This window comes from Piliocolobus tephrosceles, chromosome 1, assembly GCF_002776525.5.
Source record: "Piliocolobus tephrosceles isolate RC106 chromosome 1, ASM277652v3, whole genome shotgun sequence".
NCBI classification, from domain to species: domain Eukaryota; kingdom Metazoa; phylum Chordata; class Mammalia; order Primates; family Cercopithecidae; genus Piliocolobus; species Piliocolobus tephrosceles.
Window position 1 is genome coordinate 128,360,615 of NC_045434.1, and position 20,640 is coordinate 128,381,254.

The window sequence follows — 20,640 nt, forward strand, 5'->3', positions numbered from 1 at the left end:
AATTTTTTTCACTTTTTGTAGAGACAGGGTCCCACTATGTTGCCCAGGCTCACATTCTTATCTGCACATGGAATATTACCCAGAATACATAAATAGGTTAGGCCACAAAATAAGTCTCATCAAATTTTAAAAGGTAGAAATCCTATCAAGTATATTATCTAACCACTATGGAATAAAAATAGAAATCAATAATAAGAAGAACTTCAGAAATTATACAAATACATAAAATGTAAACAACATGCTCCTGAATGAACAAAGGGTGAGTGAAGAATTTTTTTAAAAAATGTTAATGTCTTGAAACAAATAAAAATGGATATACAACATACCAAAACCTACGGGCTACTGTGAATGCAGTACAAAGAGGAAAGTTTATAGCAATAACTGCTTACATAAAAAAAATACAAAAATTTCAAACAAACAATGCACCTAAAGGTGCATATTAAAATTAAGAGCATTATTGAAAATATTATTGGACATATTACTGAAAATGATGCTTTTAGAATTGCATTGAGAATATATTCGATAGGATTTCTACCTTTAAAATTTTGATGAGACTTATTTTGTGGCCTAACATATTATATATTCTGGATAATACATAATACATTTATGTATTCTGGATAATTCCATGTGCTGATAAGAATGTGAGCCTGAGCAACACAGTGGCAACATAGCCTGTCTCTACAAAAGGTAAGTTCAAGTTGGTCTTGAACTGCCTTTTCCACACTGGAATAGCAACAGCCAAACCCAATATTATTAGAAGGAAAGCAATAATAAAGATCAGAGCAAAAATAAATGAAATTGAGACTACAAAACAATACAGAGGATAAATGAAACAAAGAGTTGATTTCTTTAAAAGATAAACAAAATTAACAAACACCTTTAGATGACTAAGAAGAGAGAGAATCCAAATAAATAAAATGAGATGAAAAAGGAAACATTACAACTCATACCACAGAAATACAAAGGATCACTACAGACTATTATGAACAACTACACACCAACAAATTGGAAAACCTAGAAGAAATGAATAAATTCCTGGACCCACACAACCTACTGAGACTGAACCATGAAAAAACAGAAAACTTGAATAGAATAATAAGAAGCAATGAGATAAAAGCAGTAATAAAAAGTCACCCATCAAAGAAAAGCCCAGGACCTGATAGATTCACTGCTGAATTCTACCAAACATTTAAAGAAAAACTAACCAATTCTACTCAAACTATTTCAAAAAACTGAAGAAGAGGGAACACTTTTTTTTTTTTTTTTTTGAGACAGGTTTTCACTCTGTCGCCCAGGCTGGGGTACAGTTGCGCACTCATGGCTCAATGCAGACTCTACTTCCCAAGCAATCCTTCCACCTCAGCCTCTTGAGTAGCTGGGACTACAGGCACATGCCATCACATTTGGCTAATTTTTCTATTTTCTATAGAGATGGGGTCTCACCAGGTAGTCTAGGCTGGTCTTGAACTGAGCTCAGGCAATCTGCCCACCTTGACCTCCCAAAGTGCTAGGATTACAGGCATGCACCACCGTGCCTGGCCCACTTCTAAACTCATTCTACAAGGCCAGCATTACGCTGATACCAAAACCAGACAAGGACGTAACAGAAACAGAAAACAACAGGCCAATATCGCTGATGAACACAGATGCAGAATCCACAACAAAATACCATCAAACTGAATTCAAAAACCACAACCAAGTGGAATTCATCCCAGGGATGCCAAGACGGTTCAACATACACAAAGCATTAAACATGATATATTACATCAACAGAATCAAGGACAAAAACCATATAATAATTTCATATTAAAATTAAAAGCATTATTGAAAAGCATCAGATAAAATTCAACATATTTTCATGATAAAAGCTCTCAACAAATTGGGTATAGAAGGAAAACAACAGGCTGGGCGCAGTGGCTCACGCCTGTAATCCCAGCATTTTGGGAGGCCAGGGCGTGTGAAATCATGAGGTCAGGAGTTCAAGACCAGCCTGGCCAAGATGGTGAAACCCCGTCTCTACTACAAATACAAAAATTAGCCGAGCATGGTGGTGGGCACCTGTAATCCCAGCTACTGGGGAGGCTGAGGCAGAGAACTGCTTGAACCCAGGAGGCAGAGGTTGCAGTGAGCTGAGATCAAGCCACTGCACTCCAGCCTGGGTGACAGAGCAAGACTCCGTCTCAAAAAAAAAAAAAGAAAAGAAAGAAGGAAAATAACACAGTAAAGATCATTTATAACAAACCCATAGTTAATATCATAGGAATAGGGAAAAACGGAAAGTCTTTCCACTAAGATATAGAACAAGACAAGTATGCCCACTTTCACCACTATTATTCAGTATAATACTGGGAGTCCTGACTAGAGCAACTAGACAAGAGAAAGAAAGGGCATCCAAATTGGAAAGAGAGAAGTTAAATTATCCTTGTTTGCAGAGGATATAATCTTATATTTGGAAAAACCTGAAAACTCCACCAAAAAACTATTAGAACTGATAAACAGGGCTGGCATGGTGTCTCATGCCTGTAATCCCAGCACTTTGGGAAGCGAGGGGGGCAAATCGCTTGAACCCAGAAGTTTGAGACCTACCTAGGCAACATGGCAAAACCCCATTTCTACAAAAAATTTAAAAATTAGCCAAGCATGGTGGTGCACGCCTGTATTCCTAGCTACTTCGGAGACTGAGGTGGAGGGATCACTTGAGCTTGGGATGTTGAGGCGGCAGTGAGCTATGATCACGACACTGCACTCCAGCCCGGATGACAGAGTGAGATCTTGTCTCAAAACAGAAACAAAAACAAAAACAAAAAAAGAACTGATAAATTCAGTCAAGTTGAAAGACACAAAATTAACATACAAAAATCAGTAGCATTTCTGCACACTAAAAGCAATCAATCTGAAAAAGAAATCAAGAAGGCAATCCTATTTAAAGCAGCTACAAAAAATTAAAGTATCTAGGAAGAAATTTAATCAAAGAAGTGAAAGATCCACAGAGTGTGGTAGCTCACGCCTGTAATCCCAAAGCTTTGGGGAGACAAAGGCAAGAGGATCGTTTGAGCCCAGGAACTCAAGGCTGCAGTGAGGTATGATCACATGCCATACTGTACTCCAGCCTGGGCAACACAGAGGACTCTGTCTCCAAAAAAACAAAAAACAAAACAACAACAACAAAAAACACCCACTATGTGAAGGGGTGTTTTCAGTTACAGTTTAAATTTTTTAAAAAATAATTTAAAATATGTAATTTTAAAATAATTTACCTGTTTGTTACATTCTTTAAGTTCCAATTCTGATTTCTCCAGGGTACCTTCTAATTTAATTATTTTTTGTTCCATTTCTCCTCTGTGCTCGCGAATAGTCATATCCAAATGTGTAACCTAAAAAATAACCTTAAATTGTTGTTCAATTTTATTCTGATATAAAAACTTATATGCTTAGAATAGGCTTTGTAATTGTTTATTGCAAGTATAACAAGTATAAACTCATTTCAAATTATTTTTAAATGGGAAAAATAATCATTGTTTACTAATACTGGTTCATGAGCCTCATATACATTTTTTTTAACAATACACACTGACATTCAATCCCATATACATTATAGAAACAATAAAATATAGTTGTGTTCATAAATGACAAATAATTCAGACTTCATTTTATGCTGGATAAAAAGTGCTAAATAATGCCTTCCAAATATTTTTGTTCCTCCAACACTTAGCTTCTTCTGATATAGGGTAATATAAGAGATCAAAAGGTTCAGATACTAAGCTAATCTTCAGTTTCAAAATCTACTTGCTAGAAAAATATCAAGATAGAGATGACATATCTCTATGCTATATGCTATAAAAATGTCCATTTTACCAAAAATTGATGACCTCTCAAATCCTGTGGACTGTGTCATAACAGAAAACTTCATTAAAATATAATCAAGAAAAATCAACCTGAGCTGCTCTTTGCTTTAGTTCCCAATTTCTCTCCTTAAGTGCCTGATCCATTTCAAGGAGCTCCTGCTTTTTGTCTTCAATCTCCATCTTGCATTCTCTACAATGTATCAAAGGAAAAAGATCAAAACAGACAGTAGGAATATTATAATTTTAAAAAGTTAGGTCAACCAGGTTACCTCTTCTATAAATTAAAAGCAAAATAATATATGCAATCAAGTCAGATTGAAAGGGTCAAATTAAAGGAATAATAGATAAAGAAAAAGATTGACATCAATACAATTAATTTAATAAAGGGTATTCTAAAAGGGTAAAAGTTAACTCACAGTGTGGTATTACAGATAATTTAAGCTAATTGTTAAAGCACTCCCAGGACTCCAAGATTGAACGATAAGAATTTTTAAAAATACATATCCACATTTTTTCATACAGAGATCAAGTGAGTGTTTCAAAGTCTTTTACATATAACAGCTGTGACTTTATTACAATTGAATGAGGCATTTAACCACCGAATTTCTCATAAGGATGTTACTCAAAATGATGCCTTACATATAAAAAAGCACTTAAATCTAATATAAAAATATTACAAATTCTAAGCCCTCTTAAACCCTAATTTATGTATGACCTTATAAAATGCTTAATACTGACACAATTTTAAGGCTTTTACCAAAGTGAAGCCTGTGATCAGAGAATAATTTGAAACTCTAAGTTCTGATATGACAAAGGCTGAAAATGTTCATCTTGAAAATCTTCATATGATTTTCCAGTCTGAAATATGAAACAGTACTGATAAGGGTACTAATTTTTAAAAGAAAATTTTGAACTTCTTTAATGAGTTGTTTTTAATATTCTTCTAAAAATCTCAAGAGGTATATAACACAAGGCTAAAACTAATATTCTAAAAATAGTATGAAAGAAAACTCTAATTTCTATCTATGCAAATAGCGGAGCTTCCATGATTCATCTGTTAGCTAGAACTTAAGATTTCACTGTTTACATCTTTCATGGTTTCATTTACTTACTGATTTTGCAAATATTTACTGGATGTTTCCTATATGCCAGGGTTCTAAGTGCTGTGGATTTAATAGTAAAAAAGATAAATGTCTCTGATCTGAGTTTACATTCTAATAGGTCCAGGAGAAAAGACAGACTATAAATACCTTAGTAAGAAAAATATAATATTAAGTGCTATATTACAGCATTAATTGTGTGATGAGGTAGTGACTGGGTGGCTACTTTACAGTGAGTAGTCAGAGAAGGCTTCTCTCTGAAGTAATGTGAAAGACAAGAAGAAGCTGACCATATAACTGTTATCCCAGTAAAAAGAAACAGCTATGGCCAAGGTTCCATGGTAGAAGCAAACTTGGTAAGTGTAAAGTATGAGAAAAATGTCAGGAGCAAGGAGAGTTGTATGAAATGAGGCCAGAGAAGCAGACAGGAACCAGACCACATAGGGCTTTGTATTCCAAGATAAGGAACTTGGATTTTTTTAACTGTGGTAAAATTCATGTAACATAAAAGTTACCATTTTAACCATTTTAAAGTGCACAGTTCAGAAGCATTAAGTATATTCATAATGTTGTGTAACCATCAGCACTATCTATGTCCAGTATTTTTCCATTGATCCCCCAGAAAGAACTTCATACTCATTAGCATTTATTTTCCATTCTCCCTTCCCCTAGTCCCTAGCTTTCTAATCTTTCTTTCTCTATGAATTTGCCAATTCTCCCCTAGTGCCCACTAATCTTTCTTTCTCTATGAATTTGCCAATTCTCAATATTTCATATAAATGAAATTATGCATCATGTGTCTGGCTCCTTTCACTTAGCATAATGTTTTCAAAGTTCATGAACTTTGTACCATGTATCAGTATTTTATTCCTTTTTATGACTGAATAATATTCTTTGTATGGATACACTATATGATATGGTTTGGCTGTGTTCCCACCCAAATCTCATCTTGAATTCCACATGTTTAGGAGAGACCCAGTGGGAGGTAACTGAATCAGGGGGCAGGTCTTTCTCGTGTTATTCTCATGACAGTGAATAAGTCTCATAAGATCTGATGGTTTTAAAAATGAGAGGTTCCTTGCATAAGTTCTCTTGTCTGCTACCATGTGAGATGTGCCTTTCACCTTCCACCATGATTGTGAGGCCTCCCCAGCCACGTAGAACTGTGAGTCCATTAAACCTCTTTCTTTTGTTAATCGCCCAGTCTCAGGCATGTCTTTTTCAGCAGCATGAAAACTCACCAATACAGTAAATTGGTACCAGTAAAGTGGGGCACTACTATAGATATGGAAGTGACTTTGGAACTGGGTAACAGGTAAGGGTTGGAACAATTTGGTGGGCTCAGAATAATACAGGAAAATGTGGGAAAGTCTGGAACTTCCTAGAAACTTGTTCAATGGCTTTGACCAAAATGCTGATAGCAATATGGACAATGAAGTCCAGAATGAGGTGGTCTTGGAGAGAAATGAGGAACTTGTTGAGAACTGGAGCAAAGGTGACTCTTAAGTTTTAGCGAAGAGATTGGTGGCATTTTGCCCCTGCCCTAGAGATTTGTGGAATTTTGAACTTCAGAGAGATGATTTAGGGTATCTGGTGGAAGAAATTTCTAAGCAACAAAACACCCAAGAGGTCACCTGAGTGTGACAGAAAAGAAAATCCCATTTTCTGAGGAGAAATTCAAGTTGGCTGCAGAAATTTGCATAAGTAACAAGGAGATGAATGTTAATCCCCAAGACAATGGGGAAAATGTCTCCAGGGCATGTCAGAGGTCTTTGCAGCAGCCTCTCCCATCACAGGCCTGGAGGCCTAGGAGGAAATAATGGTTTCATGGGTGGGATCCAGGGTCACCGTGCTGTGTGCAGCCTAGGGACTTGGTGCCCTGCATCTCAGCCGCCCTAGCTGTGGCTGAAAAAGGCCAACACAGAGCACAGGCCATGGCTTCAGAGGGTGTGAGCCCCATGCCCTGGCAGCTTCTACCCAATGTTGAACCTGTGAGAACACAGAAGTCATGAATTGAGGTTTGGGAACCTCCACCTAGATTTCAGAGGATGTATGGAAAGGCCTGGTTGTCCAGGCAGAAGTTTGCTGCTGAGGCAGGGCCCTCATGGAGAGCCTCTGCCAGGGAAGTGCAGAAGGGAAATGTAGGGTGGGCACCCCCATACAGAGTCCCCACTGGGACACTGCCTGGTGGAGCTGTGAGAAGAGGGAGGGCCACCATCCTCCAGAACCCCAGAATAACAGATGCACTGACAGCTTGCACTGTGCACCTGGAAAGGCCACAGACACTCAATGCCAGTCCATGAAAGCAGCCAGGAGAAAGGCTGTAGCCTACCAAGCCACAGGGGTGGAGCTGCCCAAGACCATGGGAACCTACCTCTTGCATCAGTGTGACCTGGATGTGAGACATGGAGTCAAAAGAGATCATTTTGGAGCTTTAAGATGTGACTGCCCTGCTGAATTTCGGACTAGCATGGGGCCTGTAGCCCCTTTGTTTTGGCCAATTTCTACCATTTGGAATGGGTGTATTTACCCAACGTCTGTGCCCCAAGTGTATCTAGGAAGAAAGTAACTTGCTTTTGATTTTACAGGCTCATAGGCAGAAGGGATTTGCCTCGTCTCAGATGAGACTTTGGACTTTTGAGTTAATGCTCAAATGAATTAAGACTTTGAGAGACTGTTGGGAAGGCATGATTTGTTTTGAAATGTGAGGACATGAGATTTGGGAGGAGCTGAGGCGGAATGATATAGTTTGGCTGTGTCCCCACCTAAATCTCATCTTGAATTCCCACGTGTTGTGGGAGAGACCCAGTGGGAGGTAACTGAATTGTGGGGGCCGGTCTTTCCCATGCTGTTCTCATGAGAGTGAATAAGTCTCATAAGATCTGATGGTTTTATAAAGGGGGGTTTCCCTGCACAAGCTCTCTTCTCTTGTCTGCCACCATATGAGATGTGTCTTTCACCTTCCACCATGATTGTGAGGCCTCTCCAGCCATGTGGAACTGTAAGTCCACCAAACTTTTCTTTTGTAAATTGTCTAGTCTTGGGTATGCCCTTATCAGCAGCATGAAACGGACTAAGACACTATATTTTATCCATTTATCTGATGATGAACATTTGGACTGTTTTCACTTTTTGGCTTACTTTGTAAACAATTTTTGCTTAGATACCTGTTTTCAACCCTTTTGAGTACAAAACTAGGAATGGAATTACTGGGTCATGTGGTAATTCTACATTCAACTTACTGAGGAAGGCTAAAGTGTTTTCTACAGTGGCTGCATCATTTTAGATTCCCACCAGCAATGAATGAGGGTTCCATTTTTTTCCCGCACTTGTTAACACTTGTTCTTTTCTATTTTTTGTTTTTTAAAAATGACCATCCTTAGTGGGTATGAAGTGATATATATCAATGTAGTTTTTATTTTCATCTGTGAAGGAGTTTGGATTTTATTCTGAAGGTTTTAGAAAGCCATTAGAAAGTTTAAGTAGTTAAGCAATATGATCTAATTTACTTTTTTTTTTTTTTTTTTTGAGATGGAGTCTCGCTCTGTCACCCAGGCTGGAGTGGATCTTGGCTCAATCTTGGCTCACTGCAACCTCCACCTCCAGGTTCAAGCAATTCTCCTGCCTCAGCCTCCTGAGTAGCTAAGACTACATGCGCCTGCCACCACAACTGGCTAATTTTTGTATTTTTAGTAAAGACAGTGTTTCACCATATTGGCCAGGCTGGTTTCGAACTCCTGACCTTGTGATCCGCCTGCCTTGGCCTCCCAAAGTGCTGAGATTATAGGCGTGAGCCACCGTGCCTGGCGCTAATTTATGTTTTAAATAATAAACTTAAATCTGTTTTTGGAAAATGCATTGTTGGGAGGGGGTCAAGACTGTAAGCAGACAGCCCAGTTAGGAAGCCACAGCAACAGACCAGGTGAGAGATGATGCTTTGTGCTAAGGATAACAGAAAAGAGGCCAGGAAATCAATGGATGTAATAATATGTTTTGGAGCTGGGTGCAGTGGCTCATGCCTGTAATCCCAGCACTTTGGGAGGCCCAGGTGGATGGATCACCTGAGGTCAGGAGTTCAAGACCAGTCTGGCTAACACAGTGAAACCCTGCCTCTATTAACAATTCAAAAATTAGCTGAGCGTGGTGGCAGGCGCCTGTAATCCCAGTTACTGGCTGAGGCAGGAGAATTTCTTGAATGGGAGGCGGAGGCTGCAGTGAGCTGAGATCATGCCACTGCACTCCAACCTGGGCGAGACTCTGTCTGAAAAAAAAAAAAAAGAGTATGTTTTAGAAATAAAGTTAACATGGATGGAAACAGAGAACAAGAAAAATCTTACATATCTGTAGTTTGAGCAACTGCATGATACTGAGTTAGGGGAAGGGTAGGGTTATGAGGAAATATATGAGTCCTATTTTGGCCAAGTCTGAGATGTCTCTTAAAAATATCCAAATGGAGATAACAACTCAGTAGTTGGATATTGACTCTGGAGTTACAGGAAAAGGTCAATACTGGAGAAATGGGTTTGGAAGTGTCTGAACATAGTATTTAAAGCTACATGAAATTTACCAAGGATGAGTTTGTGGATACAGAAGAGAAGGAGGCCCTACAGTGAATTCTGTGGTACAATATCTAAGTTTCTGGGTTATCTTGTTGCTCTTTATCCTATTCTTTTATTTCACATTTTACATCCTAATTTGTAATTCTATTTTCCTTTTCTGAATCTATTTCCCATACTTTGGTTCTAATCTGGCTGTCCACCTCCACTCACTATACATGTGTGTCGGCATAGCAGTTTATGTTATACTGCTAGTGTAAGATCCCAGACTTTAGAGTTGGACAGACTTGTGTTTAACTCCCTTCTCTAGACTCTACTACCGGTATGACTTGGGGCATTTTATTTTTCTCAAGGCCTCAGGTTTCTCAACTATTAAAAAGGTGATATATGTTTCTAATAGGTGTGTTGTAAGGAAATGAGTGAGATCATATGTGAAGTCCCTGGTATAGTCCTGTCATAAAATAAGGACTTAATACAAAGAACAATATTATCGTTATTAATATCCTCCTGCTGTTAGCCACTGCTATATGCTTGCCCAATCATTTTTTACCACTAGGGCCAGTATAAAATGGTCTAAAGACTGAGGATGAAAGCTTTGGTGGCCAACAATAGCTGAATTAGTTAGATAAGGCATAGGATAGGCTGGCTGGGATGAGCCAAAGTGAGCCAAAGGCAGTTGAGAAAATGTAAACATCTAGAATGCAACAACACATTTTATTGTATTATCCAAGGACTTATAATTGCGACATCATTTCTTATTATTTAACTCACCTAAGTTCAGCTGTGAGATCCTTTATAGTAGTGTATTTTTCCTCTAATGATAACTGAGCCTTCTGTAGTACATCTCTCAATTCCTGGAGTTGTCTTAAAGTACTTTTTAATTCTCCATGAGCATTTTGTAGTTCAGTCTCAAGTGCTTCCCGTTTTTGCAAGGCTTCTGTTAGTTCAGTTTCAGTACTGTGCTGTAACTTTTCTAACTCCTTTACTATTAAGAGGAGAGAATAATGTTATAACTATATATAAACCATTTCTTATTATAAACTTTGTATATAATTAAGAATATTCCATTTTATTCATCTGTGAGAGGCAAAATACCACTTATCATCCCTTCCAGCCCCACCATCTCAAATTCTCACACTATTTCACTTTGTTAAATACAAATACATAGGCAGCTAAACTAATCTAACCACTTCCTTACCAGCATTTGTTTTCTTTTCTAGCTCTGTCTTTGTCTGATCTAAGATCATATCTAATTGAGAGAGATGCATTGCTTTATTTTCTCCATCTCGTTTGAGGTGCATTATTTCCTTTTCCATTTTAGACAGCTCTTCTTTGTACTGATCCATCTCAAGCTTTACTTGCCTAATTAAAAACAAATAATAAAACAGGTAATTTAGAAACTTAACCAACTAACTTGTCTCTGACTAAAAAAAGCCTGCAAGTTATATAAGGACAAATATCAGCAAAATATCTAGTCAGAATTTTAAATCACCTATTTTTAAAAATTCTCCAACTAAAAACTATCCGTTTACATATTACATACCACTAAATACAACTTTACTACTACCTGGTAATATTTAACAAGCCTAGCTTTCTTTTCACTCTAACTACATTTAACTTCAGCTTTGCATGTATTGAAAATATCCAAGGACCTCATTCATCTATAATTTTTGTTATTAGCAACAAAGAAAATAAATAAGTCAAACAATCAAATTATTCATCATAAAAACCATACTACTCACTGGAGAGCCAAGTCAGTTGTTTTTACTCAGTTTTATTATTAGTTCTATCCTTTTTTTAGCTTTAAAAGGGACTAGAGATTCCTAGACTAGTGCAACTTCCCTGCTTTACAGAGGAGGAAACTGAAGACTAGGTGAGTTGTCTGAGATAATACAACTAGCTGTTAATAGTGATAGGGCCAGGTTTACTAACTTTGTCAGTCCTGAGCTTATTCTAATATGGCAGCTCCTCTGCAGACAAATCAATATACTAAGAGCCAGTTTTAAGTCCCTTTGTTGGGAATTCTAAAGTGATATTCACTAATTAAACAATTGTTAATGTTACCCTCAATGGTAGGAACAGTTCATGTTCCTTTGTGTCCCCACTGTTTCCGTTGTTTAATCTTTGAAATTTCTAAATTGAGTTTGCAAGTAGGAGCATTTCGCTTCTAAATAAAACTTCAACAAATTTGGATGTGTTCAAGAGTTTTTTAATCGGAAGTCCTTAAGTTTTCTAAACTTAAGGAAAACTATAAAACCCTTGAAACAGTATGCAAAATTATACATGTATAATGTACATGTGTATATCTATGTATAGAAGACAAGCTAAAGTTTTTTACCAGATCCTCAAATATGCCCACAGACCAACTAACTTAAGAACTACTAGATTAGATGAGTGCTAATGACACTTTTACATTTCTAAAATCCCAAGTAAACAATTTTTAGCTTGACCACTTAGCTCTAATATTAAAGTAGATATAAAACAGATAATTAGAAAAGCACAAAGGAACCCTGTCAATGGAGGCGAGGGAACCTGGGGACTTGTGGTTTTAGTTCCGGTGCATAAGTTCACTCTTGACTCCTGCTGGTAGAAGGGTGAGCTGATTATATTATAAATTATGTCAATTCTCCCAACAAAGTAGAAGAGATCTGAAGAGGCTGAGTACTGCTTTCAGCTCATGGGTTCCTTTCTTGACCAATTAAATACTGATGCCTGGGACCAGCCTAGCAAAATTAAATCAGAATCTTTAGGTTTTATTTAATCTAAAGGTGGGACCCAGGCATCAGTGTTTTTTTTTTTTTTTTTTTTTTTTCAAGCTCTTGAGGTGATTTTAATAATCACTCAAGGCTGAGAACCACTTTTATATTGTCACTTTTCCTCTACATAATTGGATCGCCTGAAAGTTTCCTCTATGTGAGTACATTTACATTTTTGCCTACAACTTTTAATGTTATTCACAATTAACAGTTGCTGAGTGCCTATGAGGTATAAGGAATTGTGCCAATTGTTGTGTAAGACCCTAAAATAAACCAGATATGATCCTTGTCTTAAGAAACTTATAATATAGTAGGAAGGTTAAAAATATTAAACTATAATACAGAAAAAAGCATAATGAAAGATATGAAGGAAATACAAACAAAATGCAACAGGAACACAGACTATGGAGACATTAATTCCTCAAGCAAATGCTCCACTGAACATTATCTGATTTCGAAACTCAGATACCACTGATATTGAAGTAGGAAGGTAAATAAAACATATTCACATTTTACCTGGCAGTGCCAGTAAGCTCAATCACTTTTTGCCTTTTCAAATCTGCTTCATGTGCAGCGGATTCACATTTCTCCTCCATTTTTCTCAACTTTTCAGCTGAACTTTCCCTTTGTTTTTGAAGTTCTTGTTCCAGTTTTGACACCTTGTAAAGCAGTTTTCAATAAACATTTTAAATTCAGAAGAAAAATACTTTTATAAATATGTAACTTAGCTTATCAGTTTCAAGATGTATCATAAAAATCAACATATAGACCAAGAAGTAATGTTTGGAAAATATAAAAAGCAAGGCTTACTTTCTAATAATAAAGATACTTCACATACGCATATATTACTATTTAGGGAAGTGGCCACATCATAACACTAAAGTGTTATAATAATTGAACAAAATGATAGCAAATGTTCTCCTTTTCATTGTCCCCATTTGAAATGTCCTTTCTTCTCTTACCAAACTGCTCCTTTCTTTTCTTCACGAATTGGCTCATTCAATAGATTCCTAGATTGCCACATGACTTCAAATGCTAACTTGCATTTGCTCCCATTTTAACTTGAATTTGTTCCTATTCATTTTTCCTCTATTCTACTACAATAAAGGAGATATTCTTCCTCCTATATAAGTCAAAATGCTTCATAGGTGTTCTGGATTCAATTCCTATTAATTTTTTCAGGAACTTCATACTACTATCTCCTCTTTCCAATATCTTCAATCTCTCTACGGTTTTTTTAATAGTAGCATTTAAACATGTTAAAGACTTTCCCACTGTAAAAAGCTTTTCTTCAGACCTTGACCTCCCTCTATCTACCACCCTTTATTTCCTCCCATGTATATATCCCAACTTCTTAAAGTTTTCTGTGTGTTGTATCACTGTCTCCCTTCCATTCATTCTTCAACCCATAGCCAGAAGCCATTCCACAGAAATAGGGATTACAACACCAGCGACTTCCAAGTTGCTAATTTCAATGGACATTTCCCAACCCTCATTTTACTTGACATTGATTCCAGCAGCCCATGACAGCAACATTCATTCCTTCCTTAATGAAATACTTACTTTGGCTTCCATGTATCACATCCCTCAGGGATCTGTCCCAGTCAATCTTCTTGTTTCTCATTCTATATTCTCTCCCTAGGTAATTTCAGTCACTCCATGTCTTCATGAATATTTATATGACTGTGGTCTCAAAGTTAACCTCTCAATTCTGACCTGAATATCCCCCCTGTTCTTCTACAATCTCTCACTGAAGAACTAAATATAGATTATAAACCATTAATATCTTGCCAGGTGTGGTGATTCATGCCTCTAATCCCAGCACTTTGGGAGGCCAAGGAGGGTGGATTACTTAAGCCCAAGAGTTCGAGACCAGCCTGGGCAACATGGTGATACTCTGTCTCTACCAAAAAAAAAAAAAAAAAGAAAAACCACACACACACACACACACACACACACACACACACAAAATTAGCTGGGCATGGTGGTAGGACTCGGAAGGCAGAAGTGAGAAAATCACCTAAGCCCAGGGAAATTGAGGCTGCACTAAGCCATGATCATGTCACTGCACTCCAGCCTGGATGACAAAGACCCTGTCTCAAACAAAACAAAACAAGAAAACCCCATTAATATCCACCCCTCCACCTCAAGTTCCAAGAAGAAAATTAAAACAGTACCCAGGTAAAAAGGGAAAGGAACCAAGGAAAATCCACCTACTCAATTCTTAATTAAATAAAGAAATCTAAAGATGCAAAATGGAACCTTTGCATAGTGTAATATGGATGAAAGGCAGAAAAGGAACACCTAGTCAAAAATTTACTCCAAATACTGAAGAAATTTTTAGACATAAACTTCTGTAGACCTCAATGAAGCTAATGAGAACACAAAATCTTTTAAAACAAGATCACAAAGAAAGAAAATCACCGAATAAAAAATACAAATGAGGCTGGGCACAGTGGCTCACGCCTGTAATCCCAGCACTTTAGGAGGCTGAGGCAGGTGAATCACGAGATCAAGAGATCAAGACCATCCTGGCCAACATGGTGAAACCCCGCCTCTACTAAAAAAACAAAAATTAGCTGGGCGTGTTGGTGCGAGCCTATAGTCCCAGATACTCGGGAGGCTGAGGCAAGAGAATTGCTTGCACCTGGAAGGCGGAGGCTGCAGTGAGCCAAGATCATGCCACTGCACTCCAGCCTGGCGACAGAGCGAGACTCTGTCTCAAAAAAAGAAAAAAAGAAAAGAAACAAATGAACTAGTAACAAAAACAAAAAACAAAAAACAGAAGAAAACCATACAACCATTATAGAAGTGAGTTATGAACAAGAATCATAATCAATCCTGCAAGAACCAGAGTCAATGACAAAGGATGTAGGTAGTGGGAATCAAACATAGATGAGAAGAAGAAATGCTTCAGGATGCAGCTGTATAGTAGGCATAGCAAGCAGTAGGTCTAAATTTTAACAAAAGGGATGGAGAGTCACAGGAAGATATCTCTTAAAAAAAATACAGAGGCCAGGAGCAGTGGCTCACGCCTGTAATCCCAGCACTTTGGGAGGCCCAAGCGGGTGGATCACCTGAGCTGGGAGTTTGAGACGAGTCTGACCAACATGGAGAAACCCTGTCTTTACTAAAAATACAAAATTAGCTGGGTGTGGTGGCGCATGCCTGTAATCCCAGCTACTCAGGTCACTGAGGCGGGAGACCCCCTTGAACCTGGGAGGCGGAGGTTGCAGTAAGCCGAGATCGTGCCATTGCACTCCAGCCTGGGTGACAAGAGTGAAACTCTGTCTCAAAAAAAAAAAAAAAAAAAAAAAAAAACAGAATACCTGCCTCCTGATGTGTTTAAATGTAGTGAGAGGAAGATTCTTTAGTTCCACTGGACAGGCTGAGGATGACTTCAGAACAAGTAGATAAAAGACCAAAAAAATGACAAAAAAAGAGGAAAATACAGTAAGATTACAGGGGACAGTCATTTTCTAATTTATACATTAGTGTAAATTTGGTTTCTTTTGAAAGAAAAAACAAAAATGTAAAATATCTAAAGAATTCAGATAAATTCAATAATGAATTAAAGGAAAAAGATTAGATTCTAGTATAAAATTCTCCAGAATTCTTACATTCAGGTAATAATTTTTAATTTTAGAACTTTCAGGGGTATTTTCCCTTGGGATTTTTCTTTTAGTGCATTGCTTTGCCATTTCTTTAAGGAATATCACACACCATGTCCTGATCCAAAAAGGAAAAATTATAGGCATTCGGATTAGGTACACGAAGACAGATTGAATAAAGAAACATCAATTATAAATTGTATGGAATGGCAGACATATAATCATGGTATAAGAGATGGAGGTCAGATTACATAGGAATAGAAATTTATTTTACAATATCAGTATTGAGTATTTCTTATAATGCAAAATCTTTGAGGTTAAACAGCAATTTTTTTTTTTTGAGGCAGAGTCTCACTGTCGCCCAGGCTGGAGTGCAGTGGCACAATCGCAGCTCACCGCAACCTCCGCCTCTTGGGTTCAAGTGATTCTTGTGTCTCAGCCTCCTGAGTAGCTGGGGTTACAGGCATGTGCCACAACGCCTGGCTAAGTTTTGTAATTTTAGTAGAGACGAGGTTGGGCCATGTTGGCCAGGCTGGTCTCGAACTCCTGATATCAGGTGATCCACCTGCCTCAGCCTTCCAAAGTGCTGGAATTATGGGTGTGAACCACAGCATCTGGCCAAACAGCAATTTAAAAAACTAACCACAAATCTATTCATGATTTTAAAAATTTCTATTTCATACAAATGAAACAATCTTGGGCTAATAATAATATACCTGTTTTTCAAGTTTAGTTTGAGTATCTTCCAGCTCTCCATTTCTAATTGTCTCTTGTTGTAACATTTGCTGTTGTTGCTGAAGAGTATGCTGTAGAATAACGTTTTGCTCAGAAGTCTCTTGAAGACTGTGATTTTTTATTTTTAGCTCTTTCTGTAAACAATATACCTGGCAAATATATATATATATATATATATATATCTCAATACAATGCAATGTTTCAAATAAAAGGCAATAAAACATCAAAGCTGTCCTCCTTATTAGATAACCATCCACCTGTCATGTGGGACAATTGTATTCATGTTTATAGTTTGTCACTGGAAGGGCAGTCTTCATTTTTCTGATGGGGAGATGTATTGGAAGGGCCTGCTTATAGGATTGCTCTTGGCTGGTGTCTGGAAATGTGGTTTTAAAAATGTTCCTAAGTGATGAGGTTGTTTTGCCTGGCTGGGGCACTGAAACATGCCTTCCTTTAGAATTCTGGAATTTTTTATACTTGTAGGCTGGTCATCGTTCCCGTGTGACAACCCCCCAATAAAAACCCTGAACTCTGAGTCATAAATAGGCTTCCCTAGGCAGAAACAGATGTTGCCACATTGCACTGCTAGTCAGCCATGGTTTTATCTGCACTTCACCTGATTCTTTCACCTTTACTAATAATAAACTATAGCCATAAAAGCTCTATATAATGTTTGGTGCTATTTACTGTTACTGTTGCTATTATTGCTGTTGTTTATACAATAATATCCCAGCAAAACACTGCTGAATATTTATGCTACAAAAAAAACACATAAAGGAATGACAATAACAACTAAGAAATTTGACTAATTACTCTAAATATTTAGGACTTGAATATGATGGTCTCCAAAACTGCTTTAAGATACTTTTATCCAAGAGCATCTATTAAGAAGAAAAATAAATGCCCTTTGTCCTACTAATAAAAATTCTAAAAATATGCCAGCAGAAATTATTTTTAAAATACTATCAACAATGAAACATAATTTAAAATATATTTTATAATATTCTTCATCTTCTACTAAAGTGAATGGAAAAATAAGTGATGACTGTCAATGCGATTAAAAATGACACAACCATTTCAAATAATTAAAAAGACAGCTAACACATAAAAATTTATAAAGTTAAAAAATCACATTTCATTAATATAATTTTGAAAAATATATATGCAAATAGAAAAATGAAAACTGAAGTATTAGAGAATGGGCTGTAGGTAAATGTTCTTTAAGTTTTCTTGTTGTTGCTTATGTAATAAATTTTTTAAATGAAGGAAAATAAAACCATTCCTTTAAAGCAAAGAATCTTTCCAGTAAATATCATCCCAAAAGAAATTTTAAACTCCTTATAGTAAATTGTGGAAGAGAATCATGACTTGCTTCTTTTTTCTAACTATCCAGCAGGTGAACATTAAGGCCTTCAGGGCCGAATATTCTTTGCTCATTATGAGAAGCTCCTAGATTTCAGATTTCTTCATTATATGATGATGTTGTAAACCGGAAGTAACCCTGGATATCCTAGGCAACTAACTGATCTCTAATCCTGTTATTATAATCCCTTTTCATGCAAATCTGTTTTGTTTAATTCTGTCTGCATGAAAATAATTTAGTGTAAATATGTGTCAGTATCATCTGTTTTGTCTTCTCTCTTAGCTCCCGACAAAACCTGCAGATCACACTTCTGCATTGGTTTATTTTATATAGAACTGACTTGCCTGCAGGACAGGCTTAAATACTGTTTTTTTCTTTATTGGAACATCCTGTCTCATACTTACCTATTCAGAGAAAAAAATGGACAAAATATTAAAATAAGACAAAACAAGAAAAAAAATAAGATCTAACCAAAACACAAAGCCTTACCACATAATAACAACAAAATTTTGTTTCAGTAATCCAGTCACTGACATTTCAATTACATATATTGAAATATCTAATATTAGTTATCACAAATATTTACAAAATATAACCTATATCTATCAAACTTATACTGACATTTCATTGTACCGACCTTTAATTTGGCTTTAGTTTTTTTTTTGTTTTTTTTTTGAGACGTACTCTCGCTTTGCTGCCCAGGCAGGAGTGCAGTGATGCGATCTCGGCTCACTGCAAGCTCCGCCTCTCGGGTTCACACCATTCTCCTGCCTCAGCCTCCCGAGTAGCTGGGCCTACAAGAGCCCGCCACCACGCCCGACTAATTTTTTTTTTCTATTTTTAGTAGAGACGGGGTTTACTGTGTTAGATCTCCTGACCTCGTGATCTGCCCACCTCGGCCTCCCAAAGTGCTGGGATTACAGGCGTGAGCCACCGAGCCTGGTCAGTTGGCTTTAGTTTAAAAGTAAATATAGAACGAATTGTTTTTACATTGTATTTTCTACTAATATATTATTCCCAGAGTACTTAATATTTTATAATTGAAGTAAATAAGAAAGTAGAATTTAAATGATAAAATCTACCTTACACTTAATTTTATCTAGTATTACTATGTACCCAAAGCAGAAACAGTCTCATAATTGTTGCTTAAAAATAAAATATAATGCAGAAACATATGATGCCAGCTTCTCAAAATCTAAGTCCATCTATTTAAATGAAGATATTTATCAATGAAACGACTGATTTTATTGAATAAAATTTTTCTGCAGAAAACATTTAGGCTTATTCGCATCTATTTTTAATTTACTTTCTTTTATTATGTTGACAATGTAATTTTGCATGAACACATAATTTTATTATTTTAAAAGCATTGTTAAAAACATTTTAATATGAAGTTAAATATCTTCCAAAAATTCAGAACCCCAAAGTATTTTCATCATAATCATATTTATTTCAACATCCAGAAAAGAATACGTGGCTGAGGCAAAAGCGCAGAGGAATATACATTAGCTTTTTGCAATGGGTAATCAACATGTAGTTTTTACAAGTGGCTAAATTTCTACCAATGTGCCCTAGGGCCACTTAATTATTCAGCGAGTTATATCATTGGGGCATATTCCCTGATTTAAAAGAACATCTTTATAATATCACCTATTATTAACAGAATGGATGCACTATTACTCAAATCAAGTTTTCTAAAATGCAGTTATATGTGATGAAAACTTCACAACTCTGCTATTACAAGGTGTTAATTATATTAACCAACATTAGAAAGAATTTTCTCTTTAAGACATAATTTGCTGTAAAGGTAAATAAGTCAACAGTGAGTACTTGGATTCTTCTCCATGTTTTTTATCAATACATATGAGCACATGACAGATGAACTTTTAAGTTAGTAAGCCAATGCATGTGCAGTTGAGCTAACGATTGAGCGGTAATAAATGAGCTTGCAAATCTTTCTAATTTACTTACTCCCTAGTCTGTTCAAATATACCTGATTACTGCTTCTGGTTTCTAATTCAGTTTGAGCCTAGGTATGTATTTCCAGTTGTTCTAAAAATCGTTCTAAATGAGCCAGGTGTGGTGGCACATGCCTGTAATCCCAGCTGCTGAGAAGGCTGAGGCAGGAGAACTGCTTGAACCTGGGAGGCAGAGGTTGCAATGAACCGAGATTGCACCATTGCACTCCAGCCTAGGGGACAAAGCAAGACCCTGTCTCAAAAAAAGAAAAAAAAAATCGTTCTATTTATTTTGTGTGTAAATATCTGTTATCCAACCTAGTCTCTGATGTTGATTCTATGAATGCAAAGTCTAAAGCTCAACGAATTCTCCTATTACAAATGCTGCCTACCTCCAGGTAGATTCCATCTCTGCCAAGTCTATTTATTCTGAAGCGGAGTGTGGGCATGAGCAGTAGAATAAATGCCAAAATAATGTATTTTGTATACTACTTTAAAAAAGATAATAGTAAAAAAAAGAACATTCTTATTTTTAAAAATCCAAGTACATACAGTTTAGATGACTTAGTTTCTACATATTGGAGTAGAAAAATATATGCCTGTCAAAGAAGCTATAAAAACCTTCATAAAGGAAGGTAGAGGGAAGAAGACATGACCAGATAAAATCTGAAGTTGTTTTTTTTTTTTTTAAACTTCTTTTTTTTTTTTTTAATTTT

General features: G+C 36.6%; 1 protein-coding gene across 1 annotated transcript in view; it reads right to left on the minus strand.

Annotated features, from left to right (window-relative positions):
* Nucleotides 1-20,640, minus strand: part of CCDC18 (coiled-coil domain containing 18) — a 121,216-nt gene that overhangs the window by 38,585 nt on the left and 61,991 nt on the right. Inside the window, exons 18-23 of the mRNA XM_023230985.2 lie at nucleotides 16,585-16,752; nucleotides 12,774-12,916; nucleotides 10,700-10,863; nucleotides 10,273-10,486; nucleotides 3,936-4,035; nucleotides 3,258-3,374 (exon numbers count right to left, since the gene is read on the minus strand). Of these exons, the coding sequence (XP_023086753.2) occupies nucleotides 3,258-3,374; nucleotides 3,936-4,035; nucleotides 10,273-10,486; nucleotides 10,700-10,863; nucleotides 12,774-12,916; nucleotides 16,585-16,752 (906 nt within the window). The remainder of the gene's footprint in view (nucleotides 1-3,257; nucleotides 3,375-3,935; nucleotides 4,036-10,272; nucleotides 10,487-10,699; nucleotides 10,864-12,773; nucleotides 12,917-16,584; nucleotides 16,753-20,640) is intronic.